General features: G+C 52.7%; 1 protein-coding gene across 3 annotated transcripts; it reads right to left on the reverse strand.

Moving 5' to 3' along the window:
• Positions 1-4116: 4116 nt before the first annotated feature.
• On the reverse strand, positions 4117-14625 carry FAM3A (FAM3 metabolism regulating signaling molecule A). 3 transcript variants are annotated; one of them, XM_066356694.1, is made up of 10 exons: positions 14254-14625; positions 14084-14156; positions 11667-11780; positions 10666-10689; positions 7673-7796; positions 7499-7557; positions 6947-6997; positions 6565-6649; positions 6363-6489; positions 4117-4959 (listed from the first exon to the last, which is right to left on the reverse strand). In XM_066356694.1, the coding sequence occupies exons 2-10, from the start codon at positions 14094-14096 to the stop codon at positions 4864-4866; spliced, it is 693 nt and encodes a 230-aa protein (XP_066212791.1). In that variant the 5' UTR covers positions 14097-14156; positions 14254-14625; the 3' UTR covers positions 4117-4863. The 3 variants fall into 3 exon arrangements, with proteins under 3 accessions (XP_066212791.1, XP_066212787.1, XP_066212790.1); XM_066356690.1 differs by having other exon boundaries at positions 14270-14405; XM_066356693.1 differs by lacking the exons at positions 14084-14156; positions 14254-14625 and adding an exon at positions 8610-8724 and having other exon boundaries at positions 11667-11761.
• Positions 14626-19572: the final 4947 nt, after the last annotated feature.

The raw sequence follows: 19572 nt of genomic DNA on the forward strand, positions 1-19572 counted from the left end.
TCATACGTACATAGATGTACATATGGTGGGGTTGCATGCTCAAGAGGGTTTGAATTATGTGGGTGATCAGAAACATTAAAAGATCATAGCTGCCTGACCAGGCGGTGGCGCAGTGGATAGAGCGTCAGACTGGGATGCAGAGGACCCAGGTTTGAGACCCTGAGGTCGCCAGCTTGAGCACAGGCTCATCTGGTTTGAGCAAAAAAAGCCCACCAGCTTGAACCCAAGGTCGCTGGCTCCAGCAAGGGGTTACTCGGTCTGCTGAAGGCCCGTGGTCAAAGCACATATGAGAAAGCAATCAATGAACAACACGCAATGAAAAACTAATGATTGATGCTTCTCATCTCTCTCCATTCCTGTCTGTCTATCCCTCTCTCTGACTCACTCTCTGTCTTTGTAAAAATAAATAAATAAATAAATAAATAAAAAGAGATCATAGCTGAAGGCTGTTCTTTAGCCTCAGAGGATCAGTAAGATGTAAGACATTTGTGTGAGGACTTGGTGTCCTGGAATGTTCTTTAACTGCCCCTCTCATTGGGGTTGAGTGCGTCCCGATGGAAACAGGTTGGCACATGTTGCCTTGAAGACTGCAGTTTGCAAAAGTGTGGTGGGGGGTATGGCTGTCTGAAGACTGGGTAAAGCTGGCCAGAGGGATATGGGGAATGGGTCTGGTGGGAAAGCAGAGGAAACCTAAAAGATGTAGCCTTCCTGGAGGAAACCTGCATTTTTATATTCAAACTGAATGGGAATTGGTGCCAGGGGTCAAGGAAAGCAAACGCTGCTTCCCACTATCACCAGTCACTTTACCCTTCCCTGAAAAGCCAGTGGGCTTCTGGGCTGACATGAGGGAATTTGGAGGCTTTTAATGCAGGAAAAAGGGCTGGCTAAATCAAAGGCAAGAGAGTGTTCGTAGGAGTTAATAATATATCCCAGAAGAGGAGGAAGGGCTCTACCAATCAGTCAAGTATATCTAGTTTCGAAAGAGAAGTCATCTGGACCAAGAACAGATGAACTATGATGATAAATTATAACAGCTAAATTATGAGTCAAAACAAAACAAATGTACTTCAGATGGGAGACTTGCCACAGTATTAATAGGCTCACTATGGTGACCCCGAGAGGAGTGCCTACTTTCTGCTCTCCAGACAGGGACCTCCAGGAATACTATGTGATAAATAAGCATGCAAGGGAGTCATATTATATGCAAGCACACGGATGGGATATATTTGATACTTACAGGGAAGTGTAGTGCTTACCCAGGATCAGATCACAGTACCTTAATTTCCTTCGGGAAAACCATCTCACCTCCACTCTTGGTACCCAAGGTTTGCAAGTAGATGACACCAATGTTGGCTTCTGGGGCAGGCACATGCCCAGGTATAGCCAATCAGAGCCACACAGACTGATGCAAGGATAAGCCCATAATCCAGTCTGGAACAATGAGGGTTAGTTCCCAGGAACAAGTACTGGAACTATTGAGAAGATTGGAACTCTTTTTTTTTTTGGCTGGGGTTGCTCCCTCTACCTAGGAGGAGACAGCATGTTTGAAAAGGAATCAAACAGAAAGTCAGAGCCAAGAGATGGAGAGAGCCCATGTCCTGATGACACTGTGAGAGCTAGACTCACCCATGGGCTTTGGAGTCTGTTATAGGAACAATAAGTCTCCTTTCTGTCATTACTTATTTTTCTTCTGCCAATTTGAGTTGGAATTCTGGAGGATGTCAGTAACTTTTAAAGGGTGTGTGGTGGGAAACACCCTGGAGGAGGACGACTGCAGGATAAAGCTTGACCCCACTATGGAAAGTCGGGCAGGCTGTGCTCCACACTACCGTCAGTTTCTAGGCTATGTGAGATAAACCTGGCCTGCTGTTTCCATCTGAGTGACTACGGGGACCCAAAGGGAGGGCACATCTCCCTCAGGAGGTAGGAGCTGTCACTAGGGCTCGATCCTCCATTCTTAGCATGTAACAATGCCTGGCCCAGGGCAGGCATTTGGTAAATGTTTGGGGAAGGTTGGGCAGTCACGGCAGTTGTTTGAGAGGCACAGTGGGGTCTACACGCCTCCCAGCCTTGCAGTGCGGACCTTTAGTGAGGTTCTGTTTTATTTGATCACTGTAGTAGCCCCAGTGGGTACATTGGGGTTTATTTATACTATTCTGTCTACTTTGGGGGGCCTTTGAAAATGTCCATAACAAAAGGTTTTAAATTTTTTTTTCTAATTTTAATTTTATTTTATTCATTTTAGAGAGGAGAGAGAGAGGGGGAGAGAGAGGAGAGAGAGACAGGGAGGAGGAGCTGGAAGCATCAACTCCCATATGTGCCTTGACCAGGCAAGCCCAGGGTTTCGAACCGGCGACCTCAGCATTTCCAGGTCGACGCTTTATCCACTGCGCCACCACAGGTCAGGCCCATAACAAAAGGTTTTAAAAATGAATATTTATGATACAATAACAGTAGATACACATCATTATGTATTTGGCAAACCCACAGACTGCACCACAAAAGAGGGAAGCTTAATGTCAACTTTGGGCTTTGGGTGATGTCAGTGGAGATTGGGTATGTATGCGGGAACTCTATCTGGGTACTTTCTGATCATCTGTGTTTTGAACCTAAAACTCGAAAAAATGAAGTCTAGCCCTGGCCAGATGGCTCAGTTGGTTAGAGCATTGTCCTGCTGTTGCCGGTTTGATCCCTGGTCAGGGCACGTGAGGATAAAGATCTGTCTCTACCTCTCTCTATCTCTGTCTCTTCCCCTTCCTCCTCTCTCTAAAAAGAGAAAGAGAAGAAAGAAAAAAGGGGAGGGAGGAAGGAAAAGGGGAGGGAAGGGAAAGGAAAGGAGAGAAGGAATAAAAGAAAATAAAGAAAAAAAGAGAATATACCCTGGCTGGATGGCTGGGTTAGTTAGAGCATTGTCCCAATATGTGAAGTTTGATCCCTGGTCAGGGCAAATACAAAAACAGATCAATGTTTCTGTCTCTTTCTCTCCCTCCATCTCTCTCTAAAATAAATTTAAAAATACAAATACACGTAAAGTGCTTAGCACAGGGTCAGGCTGAGTGTCAGCTTCTATGATTGCCGTTTCCTCAGCAAGCAGTGTGGGTCCTCCTCGAGTCTCCACTTCCCGGACCCTTCCCGGTCCTGGCATCACAACCAAAGCCTCTCCTTCCTGGGCTGTCTCTCTTCTGCCTGCTCCTTAACTTTGTCATTTCTTGACAGTTTGCTCACACTCTGGGAGCACTGAACTCTTAGAAGGCAGAGGCTCAGGAGCCCACCTCCAGAACAGGACTCGTGAGTCCATCGTCCTCACTACGGCCTTTTTCAGACTGCCTGGCTGGTGCCCCCATTCCTCCCATCTCGGAAGTCCAAACTGCCTTCTCTTCTTTTTCTGACCTCAGACTGCTTCTGCACGCCCTGGATGTGGTATTCCAGCAAAACTCCTAATAATTTCTTGCTAGTTCTTGCTCAGTGAAGGGAAATAGAACTAAGCTGTGAGAAATGACAAATAGTCCACATGACTCTGCTCTCACAGCCCTGATTTCAAAGGCATCCAAAGTTGAGTGCTGCAAGGGGACACGCTAGTTCTCAGGGAGTCTGGGTGGAGGGAGGAGGCACCCAGGCTGGCTTTAATCCCCATCTGTGTCCCTATGGGCCTGTGCCATGCCCGAGAGGTTCAGTGAATTTCCCGCAGCTCTAGAGGGCAGAACGGTCTCTCCCAGACAAGAATACAGGGCTGCCAGCTGGGCAGCTGCCCTGCTCACTATGTGAGCCACAGCAGGACCTGTTCATAGCAGGAGTCTTGGAAACAGGCTGTCTTCTAAGGCTGTAGTGGGTGGGTCGGCTGAGACTCCAACACATGTCCCTCCCCCCCAAGATGACACCACCCCTGACTCGGCGCTGAATGAACTTCATTCCATTGGGGCACCAATTTATTTTTTTTTAATTTTTATTTTATTTTTTTACAGAGCCAGAGAGAGGGATAGACAGGAACGGAGAGATGAGAAGCATCAATCATTAGTTTTTCATTGCGTGTTGTGACACCTTAGTTGTTCATTGATTGCTTTCTCATATGTGCCTTGACTGCGGGAGTAGCCCCTTGCTCGAGCCAGTGACCTTGGGTCCAAGCTGGTGAGCTTTTTGCTCAAACCAGATGAGGCCATGCTCAAGCTTGTGACCTTGGGGTCTTGAACCTGGGTCCTCTGCATCCCAGTCTGACGCTCTATCTACTGCGCCACCGCCTGGTCAGGTGGGGGGGCACCAATTTATTAACAGGTCTTCTAGAAGGCGGGCCCTCTGACAAGCTGCACGAGCTGCCACCCACTGCACTAGGGACCATGGTCAGGCTCACTACCTTACTGACCTGGCCAGCCAGGCTCTAAGGCAGCCCCTTCCTGCAGAGAGCGGGACAGGAGGCAGCCAGGTCCCCTGCCATGGCTGCCAGGTGGGGCTCACCAGAAGGAATCACATTGGAAACAGGACTAGCCTGCCAAGTAGTGAGCCGCTCTAGGGTGGAAAGGTTCTGAAAGATGCCCAACCAGTCGACTGTGCAGTGAGGGAGCGAGCACCCGGGGCCATGTGCCCGAGGATGCTTGGGAACTGGGTGGGGGCTGCCTAGGGAAAGCAGCTTTAGGAAAAGACGGAGATGGGTACCTGGGCTTCCCTGACAGTGCAATGTGGCTGGCTGTCACAGCCCCCGCCACCAGTCACACACTGGTCACCAGTCCTTAAAGCCCTGATGTGTTGAAGCAAGAGAGCACTCCTGGCCAGGTGTGGGTTCAGGACTCAGCCCTGCACTGGCACTCCCGCTGCCTTCTCCTGGGCCGGGCACACGCAGCCTCCTTCGGCCTGGTCCTTGTGCGTGGCTGGCTAGCTGGCCGTGGTTCTCCTAGGGATGCAGCCTTCCATCTCCAGTGCTTCGGGCCAGCCTTCATACTTATTGGTGTGCCTACTGTTCTTCACGTGCTGCAGGGTCAGGGAGTCACAGCCTCAGACCTCAGGCACGGGAGACAGACAGACCTGGCCGTCCCCTTGTGCCGGTGTCAACCAACGGGAGACAGACAGACCTGGCGGTCCGCTTGTGCCGGTGTCAACCAACGGGAGACAGACAGACCTGGCGGCCCCCTTGTGCCGGTGTCAACCAACGGGAGACAGACAGACCTGGCCGTCCCCTTGTGCCGGTGTCAACCAACGGGAGACAGACAGACCTGGCCGTCCCCTTGTGCCGGTGTCAACCAACGGGAGACAGACAGACCTGGCGGTCCCCTTGTGCCGGTGTCAACCAACGGGAGACAGACAGACCTGGCGGTCCCCTTGTGCCGGTGTCAACCAACGGGAGACAGACAGACCTGGCGGTCCCCTTGTGCCGGTGTCAACCAACGGGAGACAGACAGACCTGGCGGTCCCCTTGTGCCGGTGTCAACCAACGGGAGACAGACAGACCTGGCGGTCACCTTGTGCCGGTGTCAACCAACGGGAGACAGACAGACCTGGCGGTCCCCTTGTGCCGGTGTCAACCAACGGGAGACAGACAGACCTGGCAGGCCCCTTGTGCCGGTGTCAACCAACTGTGCGCTCTCAGGGCACTTGCCTGCTCTGTCTTTCCCAGCACCAGCACCTTGATTTTCTCATCTAAAAATGGCAATGGCTGCACTGGCCTGCCTCCCTCACAGATGGAGGAGGGGGTCAGCTGCATTTCTGTGGGCCTGGCACACTCAGAAGGTAAGGAGGGCGTCTGTCTGTCTCTGCTGTCACCAGTGCACACAGAGCTGCTGGAAGCTCCAGGGAGAGCAAGGGAAAGGGAGTTTCTTCTCTGGGAGCTAAGCTGCTCTTTGGCAGCCAGAGCATTCCAGAAATTGCCAGAACAGCCTGTTTATCTTGTCTTGCTGTGTGGAGCAGGGCTTGGGGACAGCATGGCTTTCACGGAGCTGGGGGCCTCCTAAAGATGAGGGTGGCACCTGGGGCTCACCAGCCCCTGCACAGGGCCTGACACATCCGGCCCCGGAGGAGCAGTAGGCCCCATGGCAGCCAGGGCTGGTGGGAGAAGGGCATGCAAGTTTTGGGAAGAAGGGACAGAACCAAGCATCTTGAAGATGTTTGGAAGGAAAGTTTCTTAGTTGTGAGTCTTGCCAGTGTGAAGTTTTGCCATTTAAAGACCCTTTAGGGTGAAACCCATACAGAACAGGGAAGGTCAACCTTACTGCCCCTCCCTGGGAAGACTGAGAGGGGGCTAGGGCTGCTCCAGGTGGGGGCACAGGGGCAGAATTTAGGAAAGGCTGCAGCTTGAACAGAAGAGGACCTCATGAGATGCAGGCAGAAGGGCCAGGCCAGCTGCCCTGGGCTGGGAAGTGGAGGCTCTCCGCCCGTACCTGCTCAAAGGGGCTCTTGTTCTGCACACCCTTGGCCCCCACAAACACCCAGCTGTCCCGGAAGGCCAGGTCCTTGACGTTCTTGCTGCCCAGATCACTGAAAAGCTTCCTGGTCTCTTCATTCATCCTGCCGCACAGAAGGAAAAGGCGTGAGCCAGTGCCACGGGAGGGCGGGGCTGAGGCTGGCCGGGCAATCACTCACTTGGTGGCTGGGTCATCGTAGGATGCCACGAACACCAGGGTGCCTTCGTGCAGGGGCCGAATAAACTTCAGTAGCTCGTTGACATCTGGGGGCACAGGTCCCATGGAACACAGGACATCAGGCACCCCTGAGCTCCCTCCCCTACCAACTTCTGTTCTCCAAACAAGGACACTTAAAGTAGGGATCAGGCCAGGGACGCACCAAGTGAGTGCAGGGACGAACTGGTCTAAGAAGCGAGGGCACTCTCCATGACCACATGCCTGTCCCTCCTCCTGCCTTTTCCGAACCCAAGGAAGTGCTCGAGAAGCCCCCAGTGAACGGACAGAGGGGAAGGGCACCCGGTACTTTGCTGCACTGTCAGAAAAAGTAGGAAACCACTCACCTCCTGCCCACATGTCAAAGGCCCGGGCCTCGATGAGCTCACCGCTGACCCCTGGGTAAAGACGGAGGATGAGGACCTTGCTGGGCAAGCCACTAGGGCAACTCCACCCTACCACCTTAGCTCAGTCTCCCCAGACCAGGCTCGCGACATGGCATGGCCACTGGGTGCAGCCCTTCTGGAAGCTTTCAAATCCCCCCCCAATATTCATGCTAACCGTGCCCCTTGTTCAGACAGCTGTGGCCCACTCAAGGCTATAGAGCTTCTGCCTGGCATTTGAGGCCCTCCAGGGGCTTGCCATGAAGCACGCTTCAACTTCCTGGAAACTTCTAATTCTTTACTGTTACCATGCTTTTGTTCATTGAGTCAACTCTGCGGAGCCTTCAGTAAGCACAGACTCCGTCCTCACCTTCCTGGGTATTCTGGAGGGAAAGGGAGAGGGGAGGACCAAGACAAACACCCAGATGCCTATTCCCTGTGGGGAGGGGGTGGGGAAGGTCATAGCAGAGTTCCACTTTCCTGAACCAAACTGACCCCACGTCACAGGGAGCTCACCATTTACCAGGGCAATGTTCAGTCCACGGCCCACGTTGTCCTTGACACTGCTCATGAGTCTAGAAAGGGAACAGCCCCCAAGTGGCATGTCTGCTCCGCTCTCCTGCCCTTGCACACCCAGCTTCCAATGCCCCATTCCCTCTTCCACCCACCCCTCCAACCCAAGGAGCTCACATCTTGTCCTCGAGGCAGATCTTGGGTCCGATGACATTGGCAGCCCCACTGACCATACGGAAGGCCAGGTGCTCCTCGGGACATGGCTGGGGCAGACCACACTTGTACTTCCTGGCCCGTGGCTCTGGGTGGGGAGACCAGGGGTAGGTAACTCATGGGCCTGGGGTCACCCGAAGTCTGAGGGGGGGGAGGTCAGCATCAGCCCATAGGGAGGAATGAGTGATGACAGAGCAGGGGACCAGTGGGGGAGGGACATGGCTCAGGCCAGGGACATTTCCATAGACACTCTATCTGCTGGGGCTGGCCTCAGGGCAAGGTGACAGGGACCACAGAGAGGCTTTTCTGCTACTGATCAAAGAGAAAGAAGGAGCAGCTAGAGGGCACCTGCACAGATGAGCGCACGGCCAGAACAGACTGTAATGGAGCAATAACAAAGGGAACATCTGGTTCCCAGGGGGCAGAGGTAGAAGGATGGGACAGTCTCTGTCACAGGTTGTATTATCTCCCCACAAAAGATTTGTTGAAGTTCTAACTCCCAGTACAATGTCACTCTACTTGGTTTTCCATTTCCTAAATTGTTTTTTAGCGAGAGAAACACTAATTTGTTATTCTACTTATTTACGCATTCATTGGTTGATTCCTGTATGTGTCCTGACCAGGGATCGAACCCACAACCTTGGCATGTCAGGACAACATGCTACCCAACTGAGCTACCTGGCCAGGACTATCACCCTACTTGGAAACGGTCATTGAAGGTATAATTCGTTAAGATGAGATCATCCTGGAATAGGATGGCCCTATATCCAATGACAAGTGTCCTTATAAGAAACAGGAGAGAAGCCTGATCAGGCAGTGGCACAGTAGATAGAGCATTGGCCTGGGGTGCAAAGGACCCAGGTTCGAAACTCCGAGGTCGCCAACTTGAGCGTGGGCTCACCAGCTTGAGTGCAGGGTCGCTGGCTTGAGCTTGGGATCATAGACATGACTCCATGGTCGCTGACTTGAGCCCAAAGGCGCTGGCTTGAGCAAGGGGTCACTGGCTTGGTTGGAGTCTCCCGGTCAAGGCACATATGAGAAAGCAATCAATAAACAACTAAGGTGTCACAATAAAGAATTGATGCTTCTTATCTGTCTCCATTCCTGTCTGTCTGTCCTTATCTGTCCCTCTCTGTCTCTCTGGCGACTGGCTAAAAAAAAGGAAACAGAAGAGAAGACACAGACATACAGAAGACTACATGAAGACAGAGGCAGAGACCGGAATGATGCGGCCATGAGCCAAGGGACAACTGGGGCCACCAGAAGCTGGGAGGGGCAGGAAGGATCCTCCTCTAGCGTCTTCAGAGGATATGGCAGCTCAGGAAATTGATACAGATTTTCATCCCATGAAGTGGAGTGCTATTGTAACAGATCCCTAAAAATGTGGACATGACTTTGGAACTGAGCATTGGGTAGAAGCTACGGGATTTTGAGGTGCATGTTAGAAAAGGCTTAGATTGCCTTGAAGAGACTACTAGTAGAAATGCAGACATTAAAGGTGATTGTGGCGAGGACTCACAAAGAAGAGAGAAGAGCAGTAGAGAAAGCTTCTGTCGTTGTGGAGAATACGTATATAATGATGACCAGAATGTTGCTAGACATGTGAATGTTAAAGGCTGTTCTGGTGAGATATCAGATGAAAGGTCACCCTCGTCATAAAGTGACCAAGAACTTGGCTGAGCTATGTTCTAGTGTTTGGGGGAAGGCAGAACTTATAAATAAATACTGAACTTGGCTATTTCGCTGATATTTCCAAGCAAAGTGTTCAGGGCAGGGCCTGGTTTCCCAGGAACCATCTCACGGTAATACATGAAAGGAGACAGTAAAGTGAGAAAGGAACTGTTAAGCATAAAGGAACCAGAACGTGAAGATTTAGGAAATTCTCAGCCTAATCATGTTGCAAAAAAATAAGAAAGCAGGCCCTGGACGGTTGGCTCAGCGGTAGAGTGTCGGCCTGGCGTGCGGGGGACCCGGGTTCGATTCCCGGCCAGGGCACATAGGAGAGGCACCCATTTGCTTCTCCACCCCCCCCTCCTTCCTCTCTGTCTCTCTCTTCCCCTCCCGCAGCCAAGGCTCCATTGGAGCAAAGATGGCCTGGGCGCTGGGGATGGCTCCTTGGCCTCTGCCCCAGGCGCTAGAGTGGCTCTGGTCATGGCAGAGCGACGCCCTGGTGGGCAGAGCATTGCCCCTGGTGGGCGTGCCGGGTGGATCCCGGTCCGGCTCATGCGGGAGTCTGTCTGACTGTCTCTCCCCGTTTCCAGCTTCAGAAAAATACAAAAAAAAAAATAAGAAAGCATTATCTGGAGAAAACACCAAGGGTGTGGCCAGACAGCTGTTCTCCAAGGAACTGAGGTGTGTGATTCGCAGATCCACTCAACCATGTCATCCAGAAGCTAGGAACGGAGATGGGGTAACCCAGAAAAGATCTGGAGGACCCTCCTGTCCTCTAGCTTAGACCCTCATGAATTGCACAGGAGACTAACAAGGTTTTGGGGAACTTTATAACAGCAGAAACACTGCCGGTCTGGACTGAAAGGGACAGAGAAAGGACGGAAGGAAGGATGACTCTGAGGGCAGCGGGTGGCTGCCGAGGCCAGATAACCCAGGCCCAAGAGTCAGGACCACCCCCTCCATTCTGGAGCGCTCCTCAGCCCCATAATGGACAGAGCATTGGGCCACAGAGGATTCTTCTCAGGCCTTGAAATCTAATGGCATTTGCCCTGTTGGGTTCTGGACTTGCTTGGACCTGGTGACCCCTTTATCCCTTCCAATATTTCACTTTTGGAATGGGAATGTCTAGGCTGTACCTGGAAGCAGGTAACTCGTTTTCTAGGTTCACAGCATGTAAGCAGACCCAGCAGGCTGTGTTGCTAGTTTGGGGAGAAGTAAATGGAGAATAGACACCCTGGAGAACTCGGGGCAGGCAGAGGAGGAACAAGGAGGTGACAAGAGCTTACCTGTAGTGGCTGAGTTCTCTGGGCCTGTGGGTAAAGAGAGGTGTTTCTGTTAGCTTGGAGGCCTCCTGGGGCCTGCAGCAGGGTGGCCTGGCCCTATACCATGCAGTCAAGGTGGTGGGGCAGCAGGCTCAGAGGCCAAGGGCTAAGCCAGCTGATCTGGGCATGTTCGTGATCAAGTCTTAATGATGTTCATATGCAAAGAATCCTTGCTCCAGGGAAAGGGTAAACTGGAATTAGAAAAAGTACTAGGTAGCCCTGGACGGTTGGCTCAGCGGTAGAGCGTCGGCCTGGTGTGCAGAAGTCCCAGGTTCGATTCCTGGCCAGGGCACACAGGAGAGGCGCCCATCTGCTTCTCCACCCCTCCCCCTCTCCTTCCTCTCTGTCTCTCTCTTCCCCTCCCGCAGCCGAGACTCCACTGGAGCAAAAGATGGCCCGGGCGCTGGGGATGGCTCCTTGGCTTCTGCCTCAGGCGCTGGAGTGGCTCTGGTCGCAACAGAGCAATGCCCCAGATGGGCAGAGCATTGCCCCCTGGTGGGAGTCTGTCTCACTGCCTCCCTGTTTCTGGCTTCGGAAAAATACAATAAATAAATAAATAAATAATAATAAAAAAGTTGCGCTAGCCTCTTGGATTAAAAAAAAAAAAAAGTACTAGGTAACCTGTCTGTCACCAGAGACAAGGCATCCAGTCCCCGCCCCACCTCAGAGCTCAATGGAAAGCCTGCAGGGAGCAACCCGGATGTCAGCCCCAGTGTTCAGCTGAAGTCTCCCTTCCTCTTACTTAGGCCCCACCAACTCTCACTGGGCTCAGAATTCTGATCATCAGTGGGGATTGACTTCCCAGCCACAGGCTGTGCTGGATGCCAGGAGACAGGCTGAGGGCAGCTAGAGGTGGCCTTCTAGGAAGAGAAAGAAAACCCAGGCCACCCCCACCCCCAGCCAACAGGCACAGGTGGCCACCCTGGGGACCTCCGTAGTGGGGCGAGGAAGAGTCCCACACTCACTGGTGAAGAGTTGCTGGATGCGAGGAAAGCCACTGCCAGGCCCACCCAGAAGGAGGCTGATTAAGATCCAGGTGAGGCCCACAGTCACAACCAGGGCCATGATGCGGAGGGGTCCTGGAGGCGGGACAGAGGAGGCAAGGCCATCTCAGATGCCATTGAGCTCCAAAATGACCTAGGGCCTTACAACCAGATCTCCCCTCCCCCTTGGAAAGGTGGAGACCTGTAGCCATCTGGGAGGTCAGAGAGGGGGACATGAGCTCCTGGCAGGTGGATGGAGGGAACTGAGTTCCAACTACAAGGCTCTCAGCTTGGCTCTTCCGGCCAGGTGTGGAAGGGCCTCCAGAACTCACTGACTGAGAGGGCTCCAGCGCTCCCCCAGGGGCCACCCAACTTCCTGCCTGCTGCTGCTATTTGTGTTCTACTCATCATGTCCTGTTTCTCTCAGGTTATGATGCAGAAGTTCCCTACTCCTTTTGAAGACCAGTCCCTTCACCTTCTGTGAGGTGGACTGTGAGCTCTCCTCCCTGCTCAGGTTTCTTGTAACAGCAATCATTTTACCTCAGTCTTTCTAATTTTCTTTTATAGAAGAGGGGGGGAGAGAGAAGGAGGGAGGGAGGGAGGGAGGGAAAGGGGGAGAGAGAGAGAGAGAGAGAGAGAGAAAGAGAGAGAGAGAGAGAGAGAAAGGGGAGCAGCAGGAAGTATCAACTCCCATATGTGCCTTGACGGGGCAAGACCAGGGTTTTGAACCGGCGTCCTCAGCGTTCCAGGTTGACGCTTTATCCACTGTGCCACCACAGGCCAGGCTCTCTTCCATTATTACTATCTCTCCTCATAAGAAAGCACAGGAGGGAAAGCCCTCCTTCAGAATCATCCCATACAGCCACTGAGCTCTCTCTCCTCCCTTCCTCTTCCCCATCAGCTCCTCCAAAGTCATCTCTTTCCAGTCTCACCTCCCACTCTCTCACAACCTACTCCAATCTGGCCTTGCCTCCATAACCCCACCAAAATAGCTTGTTGCCAAGGCGACCTATGACGTTGGTATCAGCTCCCCAGGTCACCTGTCACCCCTGATCTTCCTTGACCTCTCTGTTACACTGACCAGGCCCTCCTTCCAGAAACACTTCTCCACTGACTTCCAGGACAACACACTCTGACCCTCTCTGGACGCTCCTGATTCTCCTTTACCCTCCCCTGAAGAGCTAGACTTTCTCAGGCTTCTGTCCCAGGCTGCCTTCTCTGCTTATACCAGGGGTCCCCAAACTGCGGCCCCCTGAGGCCATTTATCCGGCGCCCACCGCACTTCCGGAAGGGGCACCTCTTTCATTGGTGGTCAGTGAGAGGAGCACATTGACCATCCCATTAGCCAAAAGCAGGCCCACAGTTCCCACTGAAATACTGGTCAATTTGTTGATTTAAATTTACTTGTTCTTTATTTTAAATATTGTATTTGTTCCCGTTTTGTTTTTTTACTTTAAAATAAGATATGTGCAGTGTGCATAGGAATTTTTTCATAGTTTGGCCCTCCAACGGTCTGAGGGACAGTGAACTGGCCCCCTGTGTAAAAAGTTTGGGGACCCCTGGCTTATACTCTACTCTCCTTCCTCTACCCTCCCTATAAGTGCTCTCATTTACTCCTGGCCTTGAATCAACCCTCCAGGGAGCAGTGGCTCTATTTTTTCTGCCCTTGCCTTCAGGATACATCATCCCAGCCAGTTCCTCACTGGCCAGCTCCACTGGAATACATTAATAAAGCTGCAACAGCCCTGGCTGGATAGCACAGTTGGTTAGAGCATTGTTCCAAAATGCAGAGGTTGCCAGTTCAATCCCCAGTCAGGGCACATACAGAAATAGCTCGATGTTCCTCTCTCTCTTCCTCTCTTGTTAAAAGCAATAATAAAATTTTAAGGCAAAAAAATAATGCTGCAACCTTAGCAGGTCTGAACTCCAATGCTTGAGTTCTGTTCAGCACCCTCTCAACTGTCCCTTCCCGACCCATCTTCGTCTTCCTTGTCCGACCCGAAGCAGGGCTAGCACCACGACCCAAAGCAGGGCTAGCACCAGGTTCATATTCAACTCGTCACTTCCATCAGTTTCTCCTTTACCACCAGTACCTCTCTGCCCAGCCCCCCATGCTCCCTGGATCCTCTTTCCCACATCTCATTTTCCAAACAAGGGCCAGTTCCCCGAGGTGGTAGAATTCATTATCCTAATCTTCATCTCACAGCTTGGGGAGCTGAATTCCTCGGAAGTGAAAGGATTTGTTCAAGGTCATAGAATGAGTGCTTTTGCATAGTCCTCCGATTCCAAAAGCAAACCCAGTGGTCCACCTGGGTCCCTCCAAACAGACCTCTGGACACCTGGGCCTCCAGATGGGTCCCCTTTCCAACTTCCTCCCATCCACTGTGGAAGCCACCCACCTGCCAACCTCATGTCCACTTCTCCCGCTGGGTCGGGGCCGCCGGCAGGTGAACTGTTTGAGGACCGTGCGCTCTGGAGGCAACAAAGCAGAAAGGCAGGTTTAGGTGGGGGACAGGGACGAGCTTCGGCTGGGCCCCTGCTACGGGATGGGCGAGATCGGTGCACCGACTTGTTCGTCCAACCACCTGGTCAGGCTCCTCGGGAACGCGGAGAGAGAAGCCCTGTCGGGACAGGAGGGGTCCCTGTGGCTCAAGGTCGATCGTGCCCACGGGAGCCTTTGGGATCTGGAAATGGAAGTGTTTCTCTCGGACTCGGGCCTCCTCCCATGGGAGGCCCCGAGCTCAGGCCGCTCCTCTGGGCCGGGGGGCCGGTGAAGCGGGCTAGGCCGGCCGGAGACTTGCCTAGCTGTGGGGAGGTGTGGGACCAGTCGGACGGAGTCCGGTCGGGCCGGCCTCCCAGATCTACTAAGGGAGACACAGCTGCGGGAGCGCAGCCCCACAGGCCCGGCAATGGCGGCCCGGGGCGGGGCCACAGGAACCACCCCCGCCTTCGGTTAAGGCTTTGCCTCCGCCACTAAGTGAGGATGGGGGTGGGGGGAGAAGCAGAAGAGGTCCTGCCCCAGCCCTGCGCAGCCCCGCCCCCAGGCCCGCCTCTGCTGTTTGCTCCAGCCGCGGGGTGAGAAGCGGGGCGCTGGGCTGGGCTGGGCGGGCCCTGCCCCTGACTCCAGAAGTCTTCCATCAGACTCCTCTTTTGTGAGAGATTCTAGCTTCTTAGACCAGAAGTGCTGGGACTACGCTAGTGCCCTGCGGTCAGATGGATCTGGGTTTTATTTAGAAATTGTTTCAGAATTGATATACTGTATGTGCCCTTTAGAAACATAGAAGTATGGAAGAATGTACACGAGAAAACACCAGAATGTGACCAGCCAGAGACAGCGAGGCTCAGCCTTCTGACGCCTTTTCTCGCACTGATTTCTAGACGGAAGCACGTTCACACTGCCCTCCACTTCGCTCTGATAATGGGAGGGGGGAACCCTTGACTGCTCCTCTTGCCTCTTTCAGGAAGGTGCCCCTGACACCACCCAAAGCACCCTGATCACCTACTGCCCTGGGAGAGCTGGGCCACCCGTCAGTGGGACATCCTTCTGGAGGGCAGCAGCTGGGAGGCATGGGAACCACAGAAACACCCGTGCCCTCTGACCCAATGACCGCCCTTACCAGAACCTCCCTAAGAGTCCAAAATACAGAGAAAGCTTATAGAGCTAGGCAATGGCAGACCTCTGGTTAGAATCCAGTAACTTCTATACTGGCATACAGCAGGGTTTTCAACCTATTTACACTTGGGGACCAGTGAAAATAGAATTATTTTGGGGACTGCTAAGGCAGAAATCACCCTGAGCATAAGCAAATTCGACTAAGATCATCGGGTCTATAATCTTCATACAATGTCAGGGTGGTTAACTTTTTCATGGACCTGCATGAAATTTTTGGCTGACCAATCTGCAGACCAGCAGTTGAAAAACACTAGCATAAACAATATTCTCTCATTCTCCTTTACAAGATCAAGGTAATCCGTTTCAGACCCTGCTGCTGCAGTCAGCGGTATTTGGATTTTGTCATGGTATTTGGGGTTAGAGATAATGATCACCATTTGCCAAACTCTTACATATTTGTGGATACTGAACCTTGAGCACTTTGCGCTCCTCAGTGGTCTTCCTTGCAATGTTTGTAGTTGTGATGTCCAAAGCTCTCGGTTACTCACACTCCTAGGCTTGGGGCATTTGCTAGACTGGTAGTTTCTTAGAGGACAGTGTTTACAGATTGCTCACAGCAGACACTTTGGAAAGGTTGGTTTAATGAGCCCCCTTGAGGATCCAGAGGCATATCCACCATCCCTAGGTGTACCAGTGACTGATGGGCCAGAGACCTGGGATTTAGTTCCAGGTCTGCAGGCTTCATGTGGCAGGCTTGGGCAAGTCTTATTTTCTCTGGGGCTGGTTTTTGATGGGAATATAGAGATTAGACCCTCATGTCATAGGCCCTCACGTCCCTGCCCCAATACAGACAACCATCATGAGGTGGCAGAGAATGTCTCCTCTGGGCCTTCCTGCTTGTATCCCAGTGAAACTCCCATAGCTGAGGTGCCAGTTGACTGTTTTACCTTGGGTCCTCATATCCCTGTCTCAGTGTAGGCACCCAGACCTGAGGTGACAATTAATACCATCCACTGATCCCTCTTTCCCTTCTCTCAGTGTGGACACCAACTACTGTATTGGGTTGTCAACTGATAATCGTATGTGCTTCTGCCTTAGTGCAGGTGCCTCCTGCCTATAACCCCAGAGTGGGCACCCAGAGCTGAGGGAGCTGTTAGCTGTCCTCACATGGCCCTCCTTTGTCCCAATGTAGATGTTTGCTGCCAGCTGAAAGCACTTACCTCAGCACCAATGTCGCCACCCAGAGCTGAGGTGACAGGTGTCTTTCCACACCTGAGATGTTGCATCCAGTGTAAGCACACAGATATTAGTGACAGATGTCCTTCCTTACTAGGTCATCTCTGTTCCCCAGAGATGAGGTGATAAGTGACTGTCATCACCTGGTCCCTCAGGCTTGTGCCTCATTGTAAGTACTCAGACTGAAGGTAACAGAATATTCTACCTGGACCTCATGCCTCTTACCCACTGCAGGCTCCTAGAGCTGAGATGATGGTTGACTGCCCTCATCAGGGCTTTCACCTCTTTCCCCCTCATAGACACCCAGAGGTCAGGTGACAGTTGAGTGACCTTACCAGGGCCCTCACATCTATGCCTCAGTGTAGCACCCAGACCTGAGGTGTCAGTTGACTTCCCTCACGCCTCTGTCATAGTGGACACATCCAGAGCAGGGTCAGATTGGGAGGCCGCTACAGTCCTACCCACTGCTTACCGTCATTCATGTGCTGGGGGCCCTGGAGGAGCTGGGTCCCTCCCCTACTTCAGGCCCCTACTGCTGCCCTTACCTGGACCCTCCCACACTTCTGGAAGCATCTCCCTCAGTGATGCCATGGCAGCAGATTCCTCAAGGGACCTGGGGACCTGGGAGGACTATCCCCAACACATAGCTCTGCTAGGTAGGTACTCCAGTCTGTAAACTTCTGGTGGTGGTGGGGCTCTGTGAAAGGGCTCCTAGCATGAAGACCCTCCCACGGTCAGGAAGGGCTCCTGAGCCTTTATTTGGTTTTCCCCTCAAGGGTTTGATGTCCTCCTCAGGCGGGTATTTTCAGAACTTGAGGTTTCAGGACTGTAGGCCAGGGCGAGTGGATTAACTGTTCCTATCCTGGGAACAGCCAGGAAGACGCCGCCCTCTTGTGGTGAGCAGGGGGAAGGCGTGGCTGCACCTTCAGGGAACTTGCACTGCACCATTCGGGTCACCACCTGGAAGTCCATTTGCTCGTGACATCCTGGGCTTTTTGCAAAGCGTCATTTACCCCCATCACAGCCATGTGGCTGCACCTCAGAGTCAAGGGTAAGGCCTTCTGTAGCACAGTGGAGCCAAGGGTTACAGGGGCCCGAGTCGCTAGGCTAGCCACAGGAGTGAGGGTCAAGGCCACAGCCCCCCAGCCAAAGCCTGGCCCCCAATCCTGTTTACATGGAGCCTTCTCAGGTGCTCTACGTGGACCTGGGCTAGGAGGGACCATGAGGCCCACATTCAACCTTGGAAACTCACCTTACTTAAGGGTCAATGACCTGTCCCTGTCCCATAAAGCTCATCCTTTATTTGGTGGGGTCCAGGTGAACTGGATCTTCCTCCCCCCACATCCTGGAGGTGCCATCTCCTTGTTACAGGAGACGAAGGCAGGAATGGTGCCCAGGGATGTGTATGTTTGGGGTGGGGGCGATGTGCCACCTTAGCTTATGGCATGGCAACAGGCCAACCTGCAATTTGAATTTCATTTGTTTTGCTTCCGCAGAGATCTGGGCGAGAGCCTTGGCTCATCCCTACCTGGTGCTCCACCTGTCAAACCTCAATGGGCTCCCAACTGTTGTCATCCCAGCCCAGGGAGACCAAGGAGCAAGAACAGCTGGCTTTCTCAATGGCGGGCCAAGGATGGTTGGAGGAAGAAGCCCTGGGCAACTGCCTTCGCAAACAGGGATAGGGGACAGAAGGACCATAGGCTAGGCTGGAGGGAGGAGCCCCTGTGGCTAAGCTCTTGCTAATAGCCTGAGGGCCTTCTCCATCCTGGAACACCGAGCCAGCACCAGCGCAGCGTCCTCACTTCCCCGGAAGTGCTGCTTTTCTCTCCTGGTCATTTCCTGGTTTGTTCCCTCCAGGAAACATACCACCCACCATCTGATCATTTTATGTGCTCTTTTTGTTCCTGGTTGGCTGCATCTAACAGAACCCAGGCCAATGGCTGCAGGGATCACAGTTCCAGTTCCTGCCATCTCTCCAGTGCTCAGCTGAGAGGAACCAGGGAGGGACACTCAAGGGGTGCTGCCTTTGTTGGGAGTATCCTCGGTTGAACAAGGTCCCCTCTCAAATCCATGTCTACCTGGAACTTTGGAATGTGGCCTTATTAAAAAATAGGGTGTTTGGCCTGACCAGGTGGTGGCGCAATGGATATAGTGTCGGACTGGGTTTCGGAGGACCCAGGTTCGAGACTCTGAGGTCGCCAGCTTGAGCGCGGGCTCATCTGGTTTGAGCAAAAGCTCACCAGCTTGGACCCAAGGTCGCTGACTTGAGCAAGGGGTTACTCAGTCTGCTATAGCCCCACGGTCAAGGCACATATGAGAAAGCAATCAATGAACTAAGGTGTCTCAACAAAAAACTGATGAGTGATACTTCTCATCTCTCTCTGTTCCTGTCTGTCCCTATCTGTCTCTGTTAAAAAAAGAAAAAAAGAAAAATAAAGAGGTGTTTGTAGAGGCAATCAAGTTAGGTTGAGGTCACACTGGAATATGATGGGCATGTAATCCATCCAATACAATTGGTGTCCTTCTAAGTAAACAGAGGGAGATAGATACATGCAGGGACAAGGGCAGGTACCAATTTATCTATAATCCACGGAATGCCAGCCACTACCAGAAACTAGCACGGGCAGACCCTCCCCTGGAGGCTCTGAGGGAGTGCAGCCCTGGGCCTCGATTGCAGACATCTGGCCTCCACGACTGTGACAGGATGAGTGATCTTAAGCCCCCACCCCCAGTGCATACTGTTTTGTTAAGGTGGCCCTGGGAAACAAATACAAGCAAGACTCCATGACCTTAGGACCGGCGCCGTCTGCCTCAGTGGTCATGCTGTGGTGCCTTCATGGACTATTCCCTCCTTTGGCACCTGACGTTAGTCTCAAAATCCTGTTGCTTTTTCTTCCTAATATTTCTCACTTCCATGGACTGGCAGTATGTGCAAACGGCCCTCACTGATCCTCTCAAGTGACCTGGCCAGGGCAGGAACATTGTCAGGGCGTAGGTCCATGTGGGCAGGGTGCTCAGTGAAGCCTTCAGCTGCAAGCT

This window comes from Saccopteryx leptura, chromosome X, assembly GCF_036850995.1.
Source record: "Saccopteryx leptura isolate mSacLep1 chromosome X, mSacLep1_pri_phased_curated, whole genome shotgun sequence".
NCBI lineage: Eukaryota > Metazoa > Chordata > Mammalia > Chiroptera > Emballonuridae > Saccopteryx > Saccopteryx leptura.